Source organism: Dendroctonus ponderosae, unplaced genomic scaffold, assembly GCF_020466585.1.
Source record: "Dendroctonus ponderosae isolate FM_Combo_2020 unplaced genomic scaffold, Dpon_F_20191213v2 Dpon_F_20191213_6, whole genome shotgun sequence".
Taxonomy (NCBI): Eukaryota; Metazoa; Arthropoda; class Insecta; order Coleoptera; family Curculionidae; genus Dendroctonus; species Dendroctonus ponderosae.
The window spans coordinates 4,252,929-4,275,379 of NW_026018814.1; the positions used below are offsets into that span (position 1 = coordinate 4,252,929).

The 22,451-nt window shown below is 33.5% G+C and overlaps 4 protein-coding genes across 8 annotated transcripts in view; 1 reads left to right on the top strand and 3 right to left on the bottom strand.

The window, feature by feature from the left end:
• LOC109536006 (protein prickle) overlaps positions 1–22,451 on the top strand; it is a 244,034-nt gene that overhangs the window by 207,491 nt on the left and 14,092 nt on the right. For all 4 annotated transcript variants that reach the window (XM_048667669.1, XM_048667667.1, XM_048667666.1 and 1 more), the window contains one exon: positions 21,434–21,695. In XM_048667669.1, coding sequence (XP_048523626.1) covers positions 21,474–21,695 — 222 coding nt within the window. In that variant the 5' untranslated portion in view covers positions 21,434–21,473. The remainder of the gene's footprint in view (positions 1–21,433; positions 21,696–22,451) is intronic.
• Positions 304–5,600, bottom strand: LOC109536011 (neprilysin-2). The gene is made up of 9 exons (XM_048667671.1): positions 5,331–5,600; positions 4,968–5,218; positions 4,700–4,915; positions 2,364–2,528; positions 1,764–1,996; positions 1,556–1,708; positions 1,254–1,494; positions 1,014–1,173; positions 304–392 (listed from the first exon to the last, which is right to left on the bottom strand). Coding segments are annotated over exons 1-9 (1,587 nt in total). The 5' UTR covers positions 5,497–5,600; the 3' UTR covers positions 304–390.
• LOC109536007 (neprilysin-1) lies at positions 7,133–12,954 on the bottom strand. Its single transcript, XM_019902070.2, has 11 exons — positions 12,637–12,954; positions 12,108–12,364; positions 11,269–11,487; positions 10,685–10,846; positions 9,993–10,231; positions 9,795–9,941; positions 9,491–9,734; positions 9,260–9,419; positions 8,898–9,145; positions 8,478–8,592; positions 7,133–8,164 (listed from the first exon to the last, which is right to left on the bottom strand). Exons 1-11 carry the CDS (start codon positions 12,833–12,835, stop codon positions 7,932–7,934), a joined length of 2,223 nt encoding a protein of 740 aa, XP_019757629.2. The 5' UTR covers positions 12,836–12,954; the 3' UTR covers positions 7,133–7,931.
• LOC109536008 (neprilysin-2) lies at positions 14,218–19,808 on the bottom strand. 2 transcript variants are annotated; one of them, XM_019902072.2, is made up of 11 exons: positions 19,566–19,808; positions 18,208–18,464; positions 17,820–18,032; positions 17,586–17,747; positions 17,010–17,245; positions 16,812–16,958; positions 16,514–16,748; positions 16,210–16,369; positions 15,802–16,040; positions 15,094–15,208; positions 14,218–14,670 (listed from the first exon to the last, which is right to left on the bottom strand). In XM_019902072.2, the coding sequence occupies exons 1-11, from the start codon at positions 19,714–19,716 to the stop codon at positions 14,423–14,425; spliced, it is 2,163 nt and encodes a 720-aa protein (XP_019757631.2). In that variant the 5' UTR covers positions 19,717–19,808; the 3' UTR covers positions 14,218–14,422. The 2 variants fall into 2 exon arrangements, with proteins under 2 accessions (XP_019757631.2, XP_048523627.1); XM_048667670.1 differs by lacking the exon at positions 19,566–19,808 and having other exon boundaries at positions 17,820–17,950; positions 18,208–18,327.

Below are 22,451 nucleotides of genomic sequence, written 5' to 3' on the forward strand. Positions count from 1 at the left end.
ATCCGATAATACCTCTTCCATATCACGATACGGAAGTAAAACTACTAGCATATTCTTTAAGTAAAATATATCATCAAAAAAAGTTCTAACATTTCAAATGTTTCATGTTGAATTATGAATGTTTCAGTTTTAAACATGAATGAGTTGAACTGAAGTAGAATTAAACATCTATGAATGAGTTGTTCTTTTCGTTACTACTTTGTATATATCTGTATATAATTCAACATTTTTAAATAATCGGGAACTAAAAATGGCTACTTACGGTCGAATTCAATAGTTGTTTATAGTAATGTATGTAAGAATGTCTCGCACAAGCTATGCTATTTTTACGGTGCGTTTCTATTGCTGTTTCCCATTCTGTTAATGTACCATCATCGGTTTTGTTCAACATTCTATGATAAAACATATGCATTAATTCATGTGCTATGATAGAGCCCAAAGATCCATAGTTGGTATATTCCGGACGGTGTAAGCTGTATATTGGCTCGCGTAAACTTGGCGTCAACAAATCTAAACAAATTATTTTTAGTATTATTTCAAAATTTCGTTTTGTTTCAAAAATGTTGGTACAGAGCTGAACACTTTGCCTTTCGATAATTATTCAGAGCATCAAGTAGCAATTATTGCAAACTTTGGCAGTCTAGAAGGTTTTTTTCACATTGAGAAATGTTCAGTTGATTTCAGTTTGAAAATTTTGGCGTTTCTGATAAACTCTTGTAATAAAGATTTTGAAAAATATTGTCGGCTTCCACATGGATGACTCAAAATTGGCGTCATTTCTTTTAAAGGGTTAAGGGGGCTCACTTGGAGAGTAGGAGAAAAATATTGAATAATTTATTTTGCAAAATTTCTAGAAATTATCGAAAAAAAATTTCAATATTTTTCTTGTACTTTATAAGTGAGCCCCTATTATTCTTTAAAAGGAATAAAAAAAATTGCTATTTTTGAGTCACCCTGTAATATAAACTTAAGTCCTTTCTGAAGGGGGCAATGAGTCCGACCTAGGCACTTACATAGAGAGTCATCCACACTGTACGTGAACGTATTAGCTCCTATCTCTAAAATTCTGCTATAATTTCCCTTCGGTTTTCGGATTAAACCAAATATATGGTCCATCCTCTTTCGTTCCAGGTTATGAATCATTTCTATTGCATTATCGCTAAGTTCTTCCGACTACAGAACAGTAAAATCAGAAAACGTGGTAATATGTTTTAAAAGGGGTTCAAAGATAAGAGAACTAAATTCGTTCATACCTTATTAGCCAAAGCGTCACTGAACGGGTCATCTTCGAAGAAATGTTCACTGGCTCCGATATAAAGTCTTATATTTTTGAGTAGCTTTAAGGAACCCTCTCGAAGACTTTTATTGTCCTTAAACTCAATTCGCAAACGCTCTGTCAGAGCTTTGTGTGTGTAGTTGTACATGGTGCGGATTTGCTGTTCTTCTTCATCCGTAACTAGATGATTGGCACCTTGTTCGACATCCTTACGATAGCTTAATTTGGAGAAAATAATATGTGATCGTGGGTGAAACAAGAAAAGAAAGCTGCTCTTACTATTTGCCAATTTCGGAAAGGCAAAATTCCTGTCGATCTGATGATTCTTCTAAAAATTCAAAGCCCATTTCGCTAACATAAAATTGAAACTGTGTCGATAAATATTGATAGTTTCGCACAACATGATATATAATAATATAATTCAGCCAATGCCTAAAAGTGATTTGTTTGTTAATAGTGATTTTTAATCATTGTGAAATGCGTTTACCTGGTAGGGGTACTTTCAAGGAGTTCGTTCAATTTCGATATGTAGTTGTCCTTGGGATTGGTCTCCATTTTAAAGTAAACCAAATCATTTTCATTCAAATCTTCAATACCTGTTAAATTTGTTAGGAATGGCAGCCAATCCGAGTCAGAATCCCTGGACTTTTCCAAATTCGATATCTTTGTCGCCACTTTTGGAATTGTGACACAACTATTCTTATAGCAGCTTTCTACCAACTGAAAAGTCCCCGGGTATTGTAGAAGTATTGAAATTGATTTTTTCAATAAAAATCAGCATTTATTCAGAATAAGACATGCTTGCATTATCTTCTTACGTTCAGACTGACTAGTTTAATTCCGAACATTTCAGTTAGTCAGGTATAAGTTATTAGGGTTCCAGCCTCGATTCCAAACGTAATGTAAATCCTTTGCATCAAAGTAAACGGATCACATCAAAAAGCCACAGTCTGTTATTACTTTATTTTACAATATTCCTTTATAGTGTAATAAAACATTATTTTCATAATTTTTAAATGTTTTAGCAGGTTTTAATAATCAAATATTAGGTACGGTTGTGTTCTGAAAAAGTTTCAGCTTTACTTACGTCCCTAAGTTTCTTGGCAAATTCCAGTGTTCCGTCATTTTCGAAGAATAAACTGGATTCAGTGTGTCCCCAGTGTCGAGCAATGTCTTCGATGTAAACAACTGTTTGTGGTATATCCCACATCTTATTATAAAATCTAAACTTATTCAGCTCTGGAGGACCGATCTGGAAATCGAAAAATAGTTGCTCTGTTAGGTAGGAAGATTCGTTTTTGAATGGATGCCAAAATGTTATTATGTAGATTGTATTAATTTAATAGAATATTGATACATCTTTTTCTCTTCACCTTTTGCAAGTTATTTACACGCCCCTCCGTCTTTAGTTTAGGGATTCACAAAAACGGGAGAAAAATATTAAGTAGTACAAATTTTGAAAAAGTCCAAAACTGAATGCATAGTAACATACAGATAAATAAATTTAATTCAGGCTCAAAAAGCAATTGAATATTAGTGGCTGATTGGTCATCGTGCGTAAAAAAAATGATAAAACTACCACAGGGTAGGTTTTGGGCCTCTTCAGTTGGGTTGGGTTTATTTTGTCTGTGAGTTACCTTTTCAAAATCCTGCACTGATACAAAAAAATAGGTTAAAATAAAACTACTCATTGTGCCTCTATTGTAATTTTGAGTAGTTTAAAAATCCAGTTCAGCAAAACAAAGTGTGAAGAAGTGATACAAAAAGAATACTGGACGTTATCCATTGAGGATTGCGAACATTTGGATATCTCAGGCAAAAACTTTTTCACAAAGATTGTCAGAGTTGCAAGTTAATGAGTGATTAATATATTATTTTAGAAAATGCGGGGTTCGAAGAAAATTTTTGTATGCGTATTATTTCCAAAAATCCAGGTTTTAACTTTTGTCGATGCTGTCGCTCGACTCAATATATGCAATAAGATCATTGAAATGGATGGATTTATATGTGGATTTGGACCTGATTACTTGCACAATGTACATTAGTAATGTACACAGTGAAAGGCTCATGAAACTTTTCACTTAGTCATTGAACCTAAAGTTCAAAATAAGTTTCTTGTAAAAGTGTAGCAGGCATAATAGATCACTTAATGAGTCCTAATTGGATCAGTTGCCAACCTTTTTTCTAACATTTAGACCGAAGTGTTAATTTGGCTTCATGGAGATGGAGCTTCATCATATTATATTGTTGAGGATTAACGATTTTAGAAAGAAATATTTCTAAAAAAAATTATAGAACGGAATGGGAACTAAATGAAAAATGGCATCAGTCGAACGAATTGATTCGAAAGTTACATGGAAAGTTCCCTTGGGAGCAATTATAGCATCCTCAGATAATCAACTATTTAGTCGAAGTGGTCGTTATAAGACGTTCAATGGTGCGAAAAATCCTCTTGACCTATGCAAAGGTGACTTTTCTGGACACGGAATTTAAAAAATTTGATCTTGGAAAAGTCTTCGCACATTTCTGAAACTTTTTTTAATCAATATTTCTAGAAAAGTCAATTTTCTGTTGTTATTTGTTAATTTTTACCTTATTTCAACGTTAGCATTTATTATATTTTTTGAAACAAAATAGTAGTAACCCTGCAAATAAATACTATTATTGATCGTACTTACTAATTATTTTAAATCATATCAAATTTTTACATGATTTTTACGTAAAGATAGCACTAATTTGACTAAACGAACATTAAATACAAATTCTTGACAATTCGAAAATGTATTCATCTAAAATTTTTTTACAGAATGTGTGGTACTCTTTGTGCAAATGTCTCAATTGCGTGGAATACACTCAAGATATTTTTCATTTGGCAAAAATTTTGTCTAAAAAATGGGTTATTTTCGAGAGGTAAAGATAGACATTTTTTGTAAGTGTATCATGTGTATCATCACATAGCGAGCGATATTTGATGTGAATATGCCGAATTTGAAAACAATCGGTGAACAACCAAAGACAAGTAATAAAATATATTTTCGGAATTCCATGTTTATATTTTTGCTTTCTTTTACGTTGGGTCACTTCTTTCAACTATTATTTTTAACATTTGAGATACTAAACACGGTAAAGACAAATACAATTTTATTTGATCAAATCAACTGAAACGGAGTGTTTGCTAAGTATATTGAAATCGTGTCAACTATTGACCACGTTTCTCCAATACGCATTTCAGTCAACAACATTTTACGTTTTGAAAAGTAAAAATTAAACATTATAGACTGGTGTTAATTACACACTGATGAGGAGCGAGCAGTGTTTAAGCTCTACTTTTCAAAATTTATCGACACCCTTCAGTTTGACAAAAACTAAAATAGTTTTTCGAAGACTGATATTAAAGAATACGACTGTAAGCATTTTAATCACCTGTAAGTAAGCATGTGGAAATTCCGCAATATTCACATCCAGAAAAAAGTCAAACTGCATGCCCATTTCTCTGGATTTTAGCATGAGATCCCACCAACTTTGATGTTTAACATTTTCAAAATCTTTGGGCCATCCTCCTGTAATGTACTCGACCGCGTTCAGAAAGGCCATGTTAGTACCTTCAGCGTTTCTTATTTTCATACATGTGCTGAAAAACTAAAAATAAACGGTTACCTACTTAACTTATGTAGCGCAATCAAATTTTTGCCTTTTGTAGCGTTTTAAAGTTATCTGGCAACTTGGTGGTTTCGTCTATTTTCTTGTCCACCATTATCTTATATAGCCACGTATGAATATCACTTTGTTGAGCCGTAATTAGGTTACTATCGTTTCGTGTGAAATTTTTATGAAGGTTTCCGCAAGCAAATTTGTAAAAATCTTCGCAAGGATCTGCGGATCTATTCACAAAATTCTGTATATGAGCAGCCACACGAGCACATTCTGTCGTGTTGCACACCCCTGCAAATCAAGTTGAATTACTTAATTATGATTTAAAAAAATTTGCATTAAGTTGCAGTAATTTGAAAAAAATATAATATTTTATTGGCGAATATTGGCCAATTGTTCCTACCTTCTGATGCTTTGCCGGATCGACTCTTTGTCGCTATTAAATGAACTGTCGTATAGGCAAGAACAATGGAGAAGAGCAACATGGCACATAAATATCGTTTTTGGTAGAAAACTGGTACCCTTCTTCTCGGTCGTGAGTCAACCTCTTCAAATTCCATTTGTTCCATTTTGCTTTCAAGAATTGAATAACTAAGCAGTAATAAAATTGAAATGCACTGATCTCGGAGAATTAAAATATATTGAGAGCAAGTACCGTCAATGAATGTGGACCTTAAAAATTGTGCTTTTTTCAGGGTAAGGTATGTGTGCTTTTTCCGCAAGAAGACGTCAATTTTGATGAACGACTAAGATTCCAACAATTTCTAGAAGGTCACTAGTAGTTCATAAATTCGTTAAAAATTTGAAAATGTTGCAATGCTGGGAGCATTGTCGGTTTAGCTGAATAATACTTAATAAACAATTCGTATTTTGCTTTCAGATAATACTATGCGAGTATTGCCTTCCATATACAGGGTGGTCTTCCACTAATATGAAGAAATTCAGGGACACAGTGTTTAGACCAAAATATTGCGTTTTAGGCAAGTTTGTCTTCCGAAAGTTAATAGTTTCTTCACAGGGTGTGAAAGTCGGAATACATTTTTCGTTTTTTGAATAGATGCTTAACCAGTTTTTCTACTACCAAGAAGTATTGTGTTGGGAATGTTTTTCGATCGAAGAATCAAAAATTTCTATTGCTTAGCTTGTGGTCCTTGAGGGCGCTTCAATTTTTTGGGATTCGAAATATTCCTTTTTTGTCAGATAGCCCATTTTCCAATATTTTGTAACTGTCGAATAAGGCAAATTTGTCCAAGAATATGTAAGTGAATTGTGTGGGCGGAAATGCATACTTTTATATGCCAAAAACCTTAAATTTCCGCCTTATTAACTTTTTTTTCACGAATATGTTGAAATTCCTTGTGTGAACTTCTTAAGGCCCATCTGTTCACCTTTAAAATATTTCCGCATTGGACCAATGACAAAATACAGCATCATAAAGAAAAATATGCCTAAAATCAATCAATACTGTTTTTGTCAACCAATCAAATTATTTCATATCGTGATACCGCACTTAATTTAATTATAATCGGACGAATATTTTGTGCATTCTCCATTTATGTGCATGAATGTATTATCTGCCCTAGTATTAAAGAATATTTGCTGATCTGTTTCTTCGCTATTTTCGAGAGACTCTGCTTGTAATATTCCGTCCAAAGTAACCGATTGATGTTGATAAATGACATGATTTGGCCAATTATTTACTTACATATTAGTTTATAAAATATTGTCACATTCTTTGGACCTTTGTATCATCTTCTGAATGAATAATGTGGTTTTGTTTAGTATTTGCGTCGTAAATTTAAAATCGTTGTTGGTTCTAAAGATGAGTAGTGTTACGCTCGTTGATCTTGCCATGTTTTTCATCCTTTCACAATGTCTTGTATATACTGTAAGAAGAGTTTCTCCATTTTTTCAATAGCTTATTAGGCATTTTTCCGTGCTTTGAGGTTTTGCTGTTTCTATTCGCTCATTAATTATTTACCTGTATTCTTCTACGAACTGGTTTTCGATGTTTCTTTTTTGTATTTCCACTGACTTTCTCATACCTTCGTATAAGTGTGAAGTTCTGAAGTATTTATTCCACCTTCTTCCGTCATTGTCCTGTGAGTGTTTCATTCGTTTCCCGTTCCATTTCCCATACTGAATTCAACACTGAATGTTGAGGGTTTGAAGTAGGTGAGACTCAGTGATTGAAACACAATTTTTAACATGCAGAAATATGAAATATATTTTACGAAAATTAATTACTATTACTAAGTGTCTTTAAAATTTTGCAAAAGTGAACATTTTAAGGAACTTGGTTGACTTAGAGACGCACACTATTACTTAGGAAAACTATTAAGTCCCGCCAAATAATTATTTTAAGTGGGGTTTATTTTAGGGAATTACAACAAAAAAGTCAAGTTTTAAAATTCTACAATTTTACCCTCTGGCCGTAGCGAGGAAATTGGGAACTTTGACAGTAGCGACTTTTTAGTCGTTTATTGTCTGCTTGATTATTGTCTAAATTTTATTCTGATTCGAGCAATCCGAGGTATCATTGTGTTCAAAGCCTATCAATAAACCCCACTCAACGTTAACGAAAGAAACAACAATACATATGCCAAGTAATTTTAAAAATACGAAATAGTTTTACGTGTTTAAAAAGTTACATATAAACATTTGGGTCTGAATTAAAATTAATTACCGAGTATTTCACAAATTAACAGACGTCTGGTAAGTGTCAATTATAGAACGATGTAATCATTCAATTAGAGGATAAACTCTTAAAAGAAGTACAACACATATATACATATAAAAATTACTAAAACGTGCAAAATCTAATTTTCTTAACTTAGTTTGTCGAGTTAGTGAAACCAAAAAAATCCGAAATAGTTAGATCAAACAAAATTGATACATTTGTTATTGTCTTAGTGTACAAATGAATTAAATTGTAATATTTCGGTTTTTTGTTCTAAATACACTTATAGCATGTGAATTTATTTTATTTAACCAACTTCACCTACTAAGGAAAAGTAATACACTTTTTCTTGGGATTCATGTTTGTTCCAAGACTACAATTAAAGTGTTGCGGAAAATATATAGAATTCATTTTCGGTCCATTGACACGATAACTGGGAAGCTGGAACATTCGAAAGTCTCCGTTCCATGCATCTTCAGATTCCTCCAGTTTCTGAATGTTACAGAAGAAAGTACTCGCCATAATCCAGAAGACTTGATAGGGATCATACGGAACTCCTAAAGGGCCACGTAAAACATTAGAAAGATTATCTTATCAGATATTGATAAATTTAGATGGATTTACTGATCCGCTATTCGTTCATTGCAAATTTAATACCACTGTACTGGCACTAATTTATGTGGAAACTTTAAATTTTTTCGTCGAATATTTTGCTGATGATTCTTTCTGATTAGTGAAATGTATTAATCACTCTGCTTTTTCTAGAATCCCTATTTTTGCATCCAAATTCAAAACATAAAATTTGTCAAATTGTTGGTAATTGGTAGTCGGTGTCATTTTATGTCTCAATTATCAATAATTGTGGCTTACCTACGATATTATGTTCGGTACCACTCGCATTCACATAATCCAAGTATGCCAGGTATGCAATATTTGCAGAACCATAATCCAATATTGGCCCCTCCAAATCAACCGATGGTATATTCTTAAATAAAAATATAAGTACTGACAAAATTAAAGTTTGCTGTTCGAAGATCTATTTTCAAGTTGCCTAAAATTTCAATTTTCAATGCTATTCTGCTAAACTTTAATCTTGCACATAAACAATTTAATTCTGCTTAGCATGGGCTAATGACGACTTGATGGTGTCAAGAAAAGTGAACGTGGCTGCAACTGAAGTCCTACTGCCAGCAGTACTCATAAGTATCGATTAATAAAGTGTAAAGTTTGATACATGGGTATATATCATATAATAAATATATCTACTTATCTCAAAAAATGGCTACTTACGGATGTGTTGAATTGTTTCTGATAGTAATCGATGTAGGACTGGTTTACACAAACTAAGCTATTTTCCATGTCTTTCTTCATTTCAGCCTGCCAGACTGGTAATGTATCGGAGCTGATTCGATCGAAAATTCTATCATCATACATACGCATTAGTTCGTGTGCGATCATTGTTCCCAAAGATCCATAGTTGATATATTCTGGGCGGTTAAGGCTGTATGTGGGGTCTCTCAAAACTGGGGCAAGCAAATCTAAAACATTCACTATTTTGCTATTTTTCAAACCAAAGTAATGGTAAAAGTTGTCTTTGTTCTGAAACAAGCTTCAAAGCGCGTGTATTTCGGGAGTCAGAGCTGGAAACTTACATAGAGAGTTATCCCGTGTGTACGTCAAAGCGATATCTTCGATATCTAAGGATCTGTTATAAAATGCACTCGGTCTTCGTATTAAACTAAGTATGTCATCGACTCTGAATTTCTCGAGAACATGAAGTGAGTCTATTGCATTATCACTAAGGTCGTCCGGCTGTGGACATTTAAAATTAGTAATAAAACCAAATTTTTCATCAAAATGCAATCAGCTAAATGTCTGGATACCTTAATCCCAAATGTTTCATCGAACAGCTTGTCGTTGAAGAAATAATCGTTCCCTCCGACATGTAATGACATATTTTTCAATTGACGAATTGATCCTTCTCGAACAATATCATTGGAAGCATATGCTTGCTTCAAATGTCCTTCGAGAGCTTTTGTTATGTAGTTGTACATGTTTCGGATGTTCTTAATTTTGTCAGGCGTTACGATTTGATTAACAAGCACTTTTTCGATATCCGCATGAAAGCTTCGATTTGGGAAAAATAATTATAAATATCTGTGAATATATAAGTGAAATAATCCTTACTATTTTCCAGTTTCAAAGATGCAAAAGTCATGTCTGCTCGAATCTTCCTCCACGTCCATTATCTTATTAATCACAATTTGAACAGTTCGAGATAAATATTTATATTCTCGGACGATATGGTATGCAATAACATAATTCATCCAAAGTCTAAAAATTACATGTTAGTAATAAGTTAATGCAGTTCCCAATTGGTTCAACCTGGTAGGAGTAGTTTCGATTAATGTGGCCAATCTAGATAAGTAGTTTTCGTGAGAGTCGGATCTTATTTTAAAGGAAACTAATTCAGTTTCCTTTAAATCTGCAACACCTGTTATATTTTGAAGAAAAGGCAACCAGTCTGGGTCGGAATCTCTAGTTTTGACCAAATCCGATATTTTTGGTAGACGTATACTATTCACGTCTATCTCATGCACATCCAAATAGCTGCCCAGAACCGCCTGAAAATCAATAAAAATCATCCAAATGCCTGAGATTATTTAACAGAAAATACATCAAATATTCGGCGAAAATATTCCTGGCATTGGGTGCTTTGGAATCTTTCATCAATTAACTATTGAAGAACTTTAAACTTTCAAAGATTTTGATATTTGCGTGTATCTAAGTCCTTGGCAAATTATCTTGAATTTGCACTCAACTGCAATTTATTCAATGCGGATATAATTTTTTTTTGTTTAATTCCGAATATAACATAGAAATCACTTTTCGGGCTTTAATTAATTTTCCATTCATCGATAAAAGCATGTTTAAATTCTGGGCAAGAATGAGTTCCTCTTCATTTACCAGGTTGTTTGTAGTGTTTACATTTGCTCGTTCCTTCATTACAAATTACGCGTAACAGATTGGAAAAGATAAATTTGTTTCATTATTTAGTTCTATTGTCTCGTACTTACCTCCATAAGTGTATTTGCAAATTTCCTGGTTTCCTCAAATTCCCAGAACAAGCTCGCGTCGGTATATCCCCAATATTCAACAATTTTCCGAATATATCCTTTATGTCTGGGCATCCATAGCTTATGGAACAGTATCATCAGATCAACATCGGGTGGGCTAATCTGGAAATTCAAAAAAAGTCAACAATAATTAATAAAAAATGAAAATACATATGAGCGGTTCTGAAAAAGGGCTATACTACAAGGCATAAAAAAATTAATCTCAGATTCTTCATCAGTTCTTCCGTTAATGTGGGCCAATGTGGGCCAAATAAGTTGGAAAAGTGCGTAACACCAACAGCGAATATTTTTGTCATTAAATTTCACGAGGTTTAATGCGAAGAGTGTTTACACAGCTCGTAAAAACTGTATGAGAAAAACATGTTTTTCAAAATTAATATAACCAATTTCGAGATGGAAATCAGATGAAAGAGAAACTAGGTAATCAATAAATAATTGTTTGTAAGCAAGCAGCAGCAAGTACACAATATTTTTAGAATATCAGAACCACTTTGATTTGGCTCTCCTGTTCAAAATCTTATTACCTGGAAGTGAGGATTTGGAAACTCCGTAATATTCACATTCAAAAAGAAGTCAAAATTCATTCCAATTTGCCTCGATTTTAACATGACGTCCCACCAAGTTACGGATTTCATATTTGTGTGTTTTTTCGGCCATCCTCCTGTAATGTAATCAAGAGCTTCCAGGAACGCCATATCTGGCTTGTTGTGTGGGGCTATGACATTCATGCATGCTTTGTAAAACTATTAACAAAAATAAATTTTAATTGGATAATGTTGTACCTTTAAGTCGAAATTTGGCTGAGATATTCCGAGTTAGAGACATGAATTTGGTGGAGTGCTTAACTAACACTATTATACACTGTGTCTACTTAGGTTGCCCCATATGAACAACTTTTTAATTAATAATTTTACGAAACAAATCTTCATTAAAAATTCTACTTGTGGATCTGATATTTTGGAACATACAGAACTTTTTTCGCAAAAATAACAATAAAAAAGTTTCTCCTATGACGCCCACTTAAAAATAATGTTAAAAATAACCAGACTTTTCGAAGTACGTACTGAACGTACTTTTCAACTTTAATCAACTTTTTAATAACAATTTTCGTCAATGTCGACAATAAAGGTGTTTTATTCTTGAGCAAAATTCACATGTTATATGTCTTGTACACGACAGCAAAAAATCTGATTGTTACATTTTAGGTTTTGGATCAAGCAGAACGTTTTATCAAAATCATCTTTTTCGAATAAAATTAATTAAACTTAAGTAGAGACACTAGAATTTTTAAAATGACCTATAAATATCTGTTTCCATAAGCAATTAAAAAAATATACAATAAGTAAATAGTATAGGTGCTTGCCTTTCGTGCCAACTTTAAATGTTTTGTCACTTTCCATTTAGTTTCGTTTATCGGTTCGTCCACTACCAAAGACAATAACGAACTTTCCCAATCCTTTCGATACATAGAAACTATGGTGACATTGTTCGCATTGTATTGCTTATCAAAATTGCCGCAGGCAAATTTGTAAAAATTATCACAAGGATTTGCAGATGAACTCACAGAACTTCGAATATGAGCAGCGGTTTGAGAACATTCAGTCGTGTTGCAAAATAAATCTGCAAATCAAACTCTTATTTGATTCAGGTTTCTTGTAAAATCATTCTCGAGAGCAATTGGATTTTAATTAATTAGCAAAAGTGGACTGAAAAAAAATTGATTGCGTTCTCAACTGGATACAGCAGGCTTAAACAATTGGTTTGTAGAGCAATTGAGTAATTCGAGCAATTGTTATTCTTCTTCTCGTGCTTCTACTTTCATTTTTTAAAATAGTTATGAAATTTGAATATTATTTACTAATTATGTAATTAGATTTAAGGGCTATACGTACTTCGGCTTTGTGTGCTTCGTGTGTTGCTCTTCTTGACTATCATATACATGCCAGCGGCAAGGAGAACAACAAATGAGATAATAATCACCATTTGCCATTTATATCCAATACTGCATATCCTCTTGTATCTTGCTAGCAGTGCCACGTCTTGACCCGTTGCCTCCTCTGGCCCCGGTTCCTCAATTTGCATTTGCTCCATTTTGTTTCAAATAATCAAAGTCTCTTGCGAATGGAATTGTATTGCACTGAAATCTGAGGTAAATTGGCAGCAAGTTCTAGAAAAGAATGCGAAATTTTAAACTGTCGGTTTTTTCTAATTGCAGGAATGTTTATTTTTCAGCGACAAGAACTCCGTTATCACAATACTTCACTTCAACATTTCGTCAATAAATGTATATAAAATTGTTAAGGCAAATCTCGTTCTCGCGTGAAAATAATCGATAATTTTCTCTCGGAACACCCGAAAACTAACTTTTAGCAGAGTGTTATAAAGCCGCACGAACGAAAGTGCTCAAAATACTTTTACAAAAACAGCTTTTTGCATGTGAAAATTTTCTGCGTAACTGTTAATATCGAGCCAATTTGAAACTTTAGAAATTTGTGGAAAAACGAACGATTTTATATAAAAACTGCATGTCGGAAAATTGCAATCGGCCAAGGTCAAAAAGATGATTTTCCGAACAAAATACTTCGAATTTTACCGCGATTAACTCATTTTCAAAATAAAGCATCAATTGGTTCGCAAAGTGTATTCTCGACACATTCACTGTCTATAAGAAAATTTGTGAATTTAAGAATAGAACTGAAAATTCTAGCATGTTTTTCAATGAGTGTGATGCATTCCTCGCGTCCGTGAGCTGAAAATGATGTAACATTTAAGACATTTTGAGAAATTTTTAATTTTTCCAAAAATCAAAGATTCACATGCGTGTTTTTGGAGCTCAATCGATTCCTTTCCACGTTAGAAGGTCACAAATATGCATTTACAAAGTGTTTGTGTGAATAATAAGGAAGAAATCGTCCGATAAAGACCACGAGCGCTCAAAAAACGCTTAAAATGTGCCAAAATGTCTACTATTTCGGATTTGAAACTTCTCGCATGTGTTTCAATGAGTTTGATGCATTTTTCGCGTCCGTGAGCTGAAAATGATGTAAAATTTAAGACATTTTGAAAAAATATATATTTTTTCAAAAAATCGACCCTCACCCTTGAAAAAAATTTCGGCCAAAAATCGAAATTTTTCATGCGTGTTTTTTGAGCTCAATCGATTCCTTTCGACGTAAGAACGTCACAAATATGAATTTATAAAGTGTTTGGGCCATTAGTAAGGAATAAATCGTCGGTTAAAGATCGTGAACGCTTAAAAAACGCTTAAAATGTTCCGAAAATGTCTATTAAAACAAACAAACAGACAATATCAAACCAGTACTGAAAACTATAAATATGCGAATTTAAGGCTAAAGCAATACACAGACCGTTTGAGCCTCCTGTCTTCAGGCACGTGCGTCCCAAAGTAAACTCACCCTTAATTAGCACTAATATTTTTCGGTCGAAGATTGTAAGAAACGAAAGAATTGGCATCAGATTCAAAAATATATATATTAAAAAATAGTAGAATTACAAGTTTGACTAAACTAGAAACATGCGCATCTTTTGTTACACAAAACCACAAACAACACATATATTATAAAACTATTAAAACATTCAAAGTCAAAACAAGTCAAGCTAAATAAAATTTAAAAAAACGCCAAACAAGTTGCTAAAACTATATCATTTGTCATCTGCTTAAAGAACGGTTGTACACTTCTTCAAAGAATTCATGTTAGTTATCAGTGAACAATTGAAGTCTTTCGCAAAATATGGCGAATTCATTTTGGGCCCATTAATGCGGTAACTCGGCAGTAGATTAATTCTCGTTGTTGCTGCATATCTAGACAGAGTCCATTCAAGTTCACTTTCTTCCATTTCCCGATTGTCGCAGAAATAAGTACTCGACATAATCCAAAATACTTGATAAGGATCATAGGAAATGCCTAAAAGAAAATGATCAATTAATTTCAATCAAATATTATGATTGAATGATAAGAAGAAACCAAAAAGTATTTTAGTCGCTTCAGAAGACAGACACGGTCGCTGGTCGGTTAGAGCAAAAAGTTACAATTAGAATGCGTTTTGTAAAAAAATTATTATTAATTTAACTATTGAAAATCAATTTCGAAACTGAACAGGTTTTGTTCATTTTAGCATTGATTCTAGCAAGACAAAGATGGCAAAATAAAAAAAGGAAAAGTAAAGACCTTACGTTTGCCTACAATTTTTTTGGAGCTTGAAAATTGGTGTTAATATTGTGTTAATAATTGATGAATCATTATTCAAATACTTAATAAGATTTTTTTAATTTGAAGAATAAGAACTTATGTTCGATAATAATTAGTAATCATGTTAATTATAATTACCTTCGATTTTTACCTCGGCAGGCTTGGTTTTAATATAATCCATGTATGCTACGTACGCAATATTTGCAGCAACAAAATCTGAGAATACGTCCTCCACATCAAATTCAGGCAAATCCTGAAAAATGTTTGATGAAAACAAATAATATCAGTTCCCGTAGGTAGCAGGTTTATATAAATTATGCATAACAGTACTTTCAAATCTATTTTTCAGGTTCAATTCATTACGCAAAATGTATACATTATTTACTCCTTATGGCTTTAATCCTCTTAATAAATTAAAAAGCTAAATTTATTTCCAATGTACACGAAGTTCCGAGAGCACATTATGAAAAGGGACCGCAACATGAACCGAAAAAATGTGTGTCTCTTCTATTGATCGACAAGGTACAAAGGCAAAAACATTTTATTACAGATTTTAATAAATTTCGCTGTAAATTTTATCTTATGTAAGACTCATAGTTTGATGAAGAAACCGAGTTCTTATGCTTCGGGCAAGTGATGAACTTTTGAGTGTCTTGGTAGAAAAACTACCAGAACTTTTTATTCGGTGGCTGCCCACAACTGATTTGTTTCTGAGTTTATATACTAATCCTTTTGTGACATTTTCGTGTTCTCAGTAAAATGTTGAAGCATTCATAGTTTTTGGGAAAAAAGATACATCTTTGAGGATCTTTTCTAGTAATCTATCTATCTAAAAGTACTACTTACCGACGTTTGGAATAGCTGTTGATAGTAATTTATATACGACTGATTCGCACAATCTTGGCTATTTCTATGATGTTTTGCAATTTGCCATTTTGATAATGAACCGTTGATGGTTTGTTCATTTTGTTCATTATATATGTTTATTAATTGGCGTGCTATTAGAGTGCCCAAAGATCCATAGTTGATATATTCCGGGCGATTAACACTGAATGTGGGTTCTTGCCAACTTGGGGCCAACAAATCTAAAACATTAATTAGGCAAACTTTATTCGCATGTTTCCATACTCTTTTAGGCGCTAATTTTTAACTCAAATATTATATTCTGAAAAACTGAGTTTGTACTACCAGTAAAAAATAGTAGGAGACCTTTTAATCAAATCACGTTTACGTAGGTTACACCTAGGTACTTACATAAGGACCCATTCGATATGTATGTAAATGCCCTAGCATCCATTACGCGGATTGCGTTCAAATATTCTTTCGGTTTTTGGGTGAAATTGAACAAATGGTCCATCTTATTTATCTCGAGGATATGACGAATTTGTAGCGCATCATTGCCAAAATGGGGCGTCTAAAACAGAAGGGAAACTTATTTAAAAATAGCATTTTACGAAGGTAAAAAGCTTCAGATGCCATCATTTTTCGATTGTAAACAAAATATTAGTTGGAATCAAATTTGCATACGAATTTATTATTGAGGTAGATTAGGTCGTACCGGAATTCCAAAAGCATAATCGAACAATTCGTCATTGAAGAAATGTTTAGTCGCTCCAGCACGAACCGGCACCTTCTTGATTAGAGCTATGGAGTCGTCCCAAAGATTATCAGCAGTCTGGTTGAAATATGTTTTGAAAGCATTCATTATGTAGTAGTACATTGTATGAATGTGGTTAATTTTCTCGTCCGATACCAGATGATTCACAATAACTCTTTCAACAGCCTTCTGATAGCTTGATTTGAAATGAAACAATGATAAATAGGTGTGCAAGTAAAACAAAAAAAATTTATCTTACTATCTTTCGGTTTCCTGAAGGCAAAATTCCCGTCTGCTTGAATCTTCTTTCAAGTCGCGCATCTGATTAACCCAATTTTGAACGTCTTCGGACAAATACTTATGTTCATGGAAAAGATGAAACACAATAATGTAATTCAGCCAATATCTAAAAATTATTTGTTTGTAATGGGCGATTAACGTTGCAAATTGTCTCCACCTCATCGGAGTAGTCTCGATCAATTTGCTTAACTTCAACAAGTAGTTTTGGTTAGAGAAGGGCTTCATTTTAACGTAAACCAATTCATCTTCGCTCAGATTAGGAACACCTGTTAGATTTGTAAGGAACGGCAGCCAATTTGGATCGTAGTTTCTAGATTTATTTAAGTTTGATATGGTTGTAAGTGTTATTGAAAAATTGCTGTTTTGGAAGTCCAAATGGCTGCTTTCAACTAACTGAAAAGTAACAGAGAAGTATCGAAATGTTCGTTATTAGTGCAAAAATTGCAAGTTTTATTTGGTAAATTTGGTACTTGTTTTTCCAACACATTCGACGATAATAGTTGGCATTTTCAAAAAATTACATTTTCCTTCGTTTTTTTCCTCTCTAAATGCCTGAATTTTTTCAGTTTGGTCACGCTTTTGACTTCATGTTATATATAAAGAGATAACTTTCTTTAAATACATATTGTTACAGTCTGCACGTTAGGCTTAAGACAACTTTTGAATTTTCCGTGTATTTTTAAATGTTTCAAATAGATGTGGCCAATCTAATGTTATCTTAATGATTACTTACTTCCTTAAATTTATTTGCAAAATTCATGGTTTTTTCAAATTCCCAGTACAAGCTAGATTCATTGTTTCCAAAATAATCGGCAATTGCTTGCATATATATTTTATTTTTGGGCGTCCAAATCTTATCAAGCAATTTAACCTGCCCAAGGTCTGGCGGACTGATCTGGAAATTGTAAAAATTTTAATTTGTTGAATATTTTCATACACATGCAACAGTTGGCAGCAAATTCAGTACCTGTAAGTAACCATCTGTGGTAATATTCACATTCAGAAAAAAGTCATAGTTCATTCCCAGCTCCCTCGATTTTATCATGATATTCCACCAGCTCGCAAATTTTATCCCTGTTTGGTTATTCGGCCATCCTCCTGTAATATAATCAACACCGATCAGGAACAGAAATTCGGAATTTTCGCTAGTTGCTGATGCATTCAGACAAACGCCATAGAACTAAAAAAAATGCTGCTTTAGGTGTATTTCATTATGTAGCTTCAAACACAACCTGAGTATTGGGATGGAAAAAGGGGATCATAGCTTAGATTTGAAAAATAAAGGTTGAAAATTAAATGGGCAAAATATTAAATGTAGGTAACATCTGTGTAAGACTGTCACTGTTTATGCTTGCCTTTCGTGCCAACTTTAAGTGTTCGGTCATTTTCCATTGGTTTTCATCTATCTCTTTGTCTACTATCAACGAACTTGCCCAACTATTCCACTCCTTTTGATTTGCCGCAAGTACGTTGAGGTTGTTGTTTTTGTAATTCTTATAAAAATTTCCGCAAGCAAATTTAGAGAAATCAATACAAGGATGTTCAGATGAACTCACAAAGCTCTGTATATGAGCAGCCGCACGAGAGCATTCTTTCGTGCTGCAAGGTGATCCTGCCAATGAAAGAAATAATTTTAAACTGTCTCACTTTTCATTTAATAACAAAAAATCCTAAATCTGGGCTATGTTTTAATTAATGGGAGGAAAATGGTTAAACATAGTAGCGGACTTGTTGAGCTGTCTTGAATTGAAGATGAAGAATTGAGTTGAAATGTATTTCTCAATAAAACCACTCGTTTCCGAGTATACTGGGGCGGGTCCAGCTTTAAATCCAGGGTGGGGGTTATGTAGAAAAAATACAGTCTTCTGTTGTCTATGAAATTAGAAAAATTATCGTCGTTTTGTGCAAGGGTGGCGTAAGATTATTTCAAAATTTCATGTTTTCCGTCCCGTTTTGTATGTTTCTCGGAAGCAAAATGAGCAAGAACGCTCGTTTTTACATCATTCCAAAGAGAACTAAATGACCTTTTTAGAAAGTGAACCATCGATAAGAAAATGTTGCAGTTTTTTCAAAAAATGCTTGAATTCMAGACGTTTTAGATTTGCGTGGTTTTTTTTGAGTTGCAAAATCCACTTGAACATAACGCTGCTTTTTTCGAAKTTTCTCAAAAACCATTCGAGCCACAGAATTCGTTTTGCCATCGTTGGATAGAAAATTGAACATCCGATTCACGCGTAACAACATGAGTGAGGAAATTCTAGTAGTTTTGACACAGAAAGCGAAATTTGAATATCAGACACTTAGGTGTAAGATTATGTCAAAAATTTAAATGAGCAAGAACGCTCATTTGTCCGTCGTTCTAGAGAGAAATAAATGGCCTTCTTAGCAAATGAACCATCGATAAGGAAATGTTGGCAGTTTTCTCAAAAAATGCTTGAATTCAAGAAGTTTTAGATTTGCGTGGTTTCTTTTGAGTTGCAAAATACACTTGAACATGACGCTGCTTTTTTCGAAGTTTCTCAAGAACCATTCGAGCCAGAGAATTCGTTTTGGCATCGTTGGATAGAGAATTGAGTGGGGGGTCAGGACCCCCATGACCCCTCCCCCTGGACCTCTCCCGCCCTTGCGAGTATAGAGTTTTAGAATTAATTTGGAATCATTATAGCAAAATATAAGTAATAATTATTTAGCAGATAGTGTAAATTATACGTACTGATTGGTAAATTTTTGTACATATTGATCCCAAAGTCAATAGCAAAATAGACTAAAATAAAACCAAACATCCCAATGTACAACAATGACCGTGACCGCCGTACAGGCCTTCGACGTGACCCATTTTGTTGGCCTGGATCTTCAATCTCCATTTGTTCAATTTTACTTGAAATAATCGAGAACTTAAAACTTATTAAAAGTGTGTAATGCACTTCAATCGAACACTGAAAGTATATTGGGCACACGTTTCGGAAAAGGATGTGGAATTTCAAAATTGCTGTTTTTTTAATTGAAGATATTTTCATTTATCAGCAACGTTTTCTTCAATATTCCAATAATTGTCACAAAATTCATTTTAACGGTTTTTTCCATAATAAATTCAGCTGTATTATTACCATATTATGATTCAGATTATAAGATAGATATAGACTTTGGTTCTTACGTCGTATTTCCTATACGTATATTTTAATGTTAAATGGATTGCACTCAACCAAAGTTGCATATTTCTGCATTTGGATCAAAAATTCTTCTTTTTCCAAAATGTTTAAAAGAAAATCAGCTCATAAGACAAACAGACAGTTATTTTATCAACTTATGAAAATGTTTAAGAAAAGTATTAAACATACGCTCATGGGAACACATATAACTAGCACTATTTATAAAACCGTATATGCTGGATTAAATCACATGATTAGCTTACTAAATTGCAAATTAGTACTCAGATTTAAATTCATTTGTTTCAACGTATTCCTGAAATTTCACCTAAATTTTGGCTATTTTCTTCACTTCCAAATTACTTTATTACTTACTATTTGCGTATTTCCTTTGGAGCAGACGGCGTCACACTAGCACAAACTAACAATAGAAAGGCCAAGAATAATCCGCACTATTCTATCAAATCTTCTTTAACCAAAATATTCAACCAGAATTAATTAACAGAAAGAAAATGCCGAAATTTGAGAAAAATATTTAATGAAATAAATATGAATGAATTAAATGAACCTAATTGATCCCTTATTTCTCTGGTATCACTTTTCAAATGAATCCCATTAATTCGCCCAAAAAGTGCCAATTTCAAATCGCCCTGCAAAACGTTTAAAAAGTCCAATAAGATATCATCATCTACGTTTCGAAGTCAATTTCCATCTCCACAAGCGTTCATCCTTAGTATCCAATCAAAGCTAATTACCAGAAATGGAATAGAAAATTACGTTCCTTTCCTGTATTTAAATAAACTCTCTTAATATAGAAGTTGGACGTTGCACAAAGTGGCAAACGATCGAACGATGGCCATAAAGCTGTACATCAACAGTTCCTCATGCTCGCAAGAAGCGGACGTTGTGAATAAATCAAAAACTGGATATCAGATGTAATGCGTGCACTTATCGGCAGTAATTGCTTATATTAATACACTGATTAAGTCATTAATAAATTACCAAGTCAAAGATGCGTTTTTGTAACTGTTTGCTATGTTTTCGTTGATAAATACACAGGAAACATTCGTATTTATGTTCACTCAGCACGAATCTTTGATGAAAAATTAATGCGGACGGTTCCTATCCGACTTGGACAAATATCTGATTTCTTCATCTAGAATTTTCTTTCGAAATCAAGAAATTTGTTTCGATCTCAACTGCAGCATTCTGATTCTTTACAACTTGTATTATGAGATAAATTTTTAAACAGTTTACTTAATTCAAAAATGGGAAACAAGATTGAGCTAAGCTTTTTCCTGTTTATAGAAATTTCTTAGTTTTCCAGAGATACCAACTACATATAGAATTGCCTGCATTTAAATAGTGAATAGTTTAAATTATTGTAGAAGAAACTTTCATCAAAGCAAAAGACTTGATGTGTTTTCTCTTCCAGACCAATTTGCAGAAGTCACCAATCCCCAGACTCCCTACAGATGTCGGCACCGCCCACCCAAGGTGGGCTTCCGCCCTTGCCGTCGCCCTTGGGAAACAAGTTGCTGCCTGAACATTCCGGAGGAGATCGATTTCTGGGGAAAGGGTCACCCTTTGGACCCCCTGGGGGCGTGGATCCTCAAAGACACTCCCAAAGTGACGACGATAGCGGCTGTGCTTTAGAGGAATATACTTGGGTACCACCAGGACTACGACCAGATCAAGTAAGGAACATTTTTGCAGAATACTTTTATTTATTACATTTGACAGAATTACAGTAGTTTCATTTTCGTTTTATATCGACAACTTCTAGTGCAAAGTCCACAAAGGCAATTTTTTCAAGAGGCAAGAAAAATTGTTTGAATCCCTCGATATTTTGCTTCTATGATTTATCCTTCTTAAGTTAAAAGTTACCTTCTTAATAGAACTCAGACAGTCATCTTGAATAATCAACACAAATCTAAAAAAAATTCTGTTACCTCTGGTGTACCACAGGGTGGACATCTGTCCTCTTTGCTATTCAATTGCTATGTCAATGATATATGTGTTAATGTGAAATATTGTAAGTTTTTATTATTCGCTGATGATTTAAAGCTTTATTCAAGAATAACCTGTACTGATGATTGTTTAAATGTACAAGCGGATTTAAATGCTCTGAATAACTGGTGTGAAGTAAATTTTATGCAATTGAACATCTCTAAGTGCAAGGTTATGCGGTTCTCCCGTCTAAAACAGATAATTTTATTTCCATATATGATAAAACAAGTTCAAGTGGAACCCGTTAATTGTATAAAGGATTTGGGTGTGTACTTTGATGCTAAGATTTCATTTAATTACCACATTGATATTACCAAAAATAGAGCCTTAAAAAGGTTGGGATATGTTAAACGAACAACTAAAGACTTCAGAAGTGTTAAATGTATAAAAGTGGTGTATATGTCTTGTGTCAGGAGTATCTTGGAGTATGCCAATATTGTATG

Coding starts and splice junctions, on each gene's coding strand:
- LOC109536011 (XM_048667671.1), bottom strand. CDS start 5,496: ATGGAACAAATGGAATTTGAAGAGGTTGACTCACGACCGAGAAGAAGG. Junction 4,916..4,967: donor ACTTTAAAACGCTACAAAAG/GCAAAAATTTGA, acceptor GTTTATTTTTAG/TTTTTCAGCACATGTATGAA. Junction 1,495..1,555: donor CTTTCCGAAATTGGCAAATA/GTAAGAGCAGCT, acceptor CTCCAAATTAAG/CTATCGTAAGGATGTCGAAC.
- LOC109536007 (XM_019902070.2), bottom strand. CDS start 12,835: ATGGAGCAAATGCAAATTGAGGAACCGGGGCCAGAGGAGGCAACGGGT. Junction 10,847..11,268: donor TTCCAAATCCTCACTTCCAG/GTAATAAGATTT, acceptor TTGAATTTCCAG/ATTAGCCCACCCGATGTTGA. Junction 8,165..8,477: donor TACCGAACATAATATCGTAG/GTAAGCCACAAT, acceptor GTGGCCCTTTAG/GAGTTCCGTATGATCCCTAT.
- LOC109536008 (XM_019902072.2), bottom strand. CDS start 19,716: ATGGAGATTGAAGATCCAGGCCAACAAAATGGGTCACGTCGAAGGCCT. Junction 16,749..16,811: donor CTTCAGGAAACCGAAAGATA/GTAAGATAAATT, acceptor TTTCAAATCAAG/CTATCAGAAGGCTGTTGAAA. Junction 15,209..15,801: donor AACAGCTATTCCAAACGTCG/GTAAGTAGTACT, acceptor AACATTTTTCAG/GATTTGCCTGAATTTGATGT.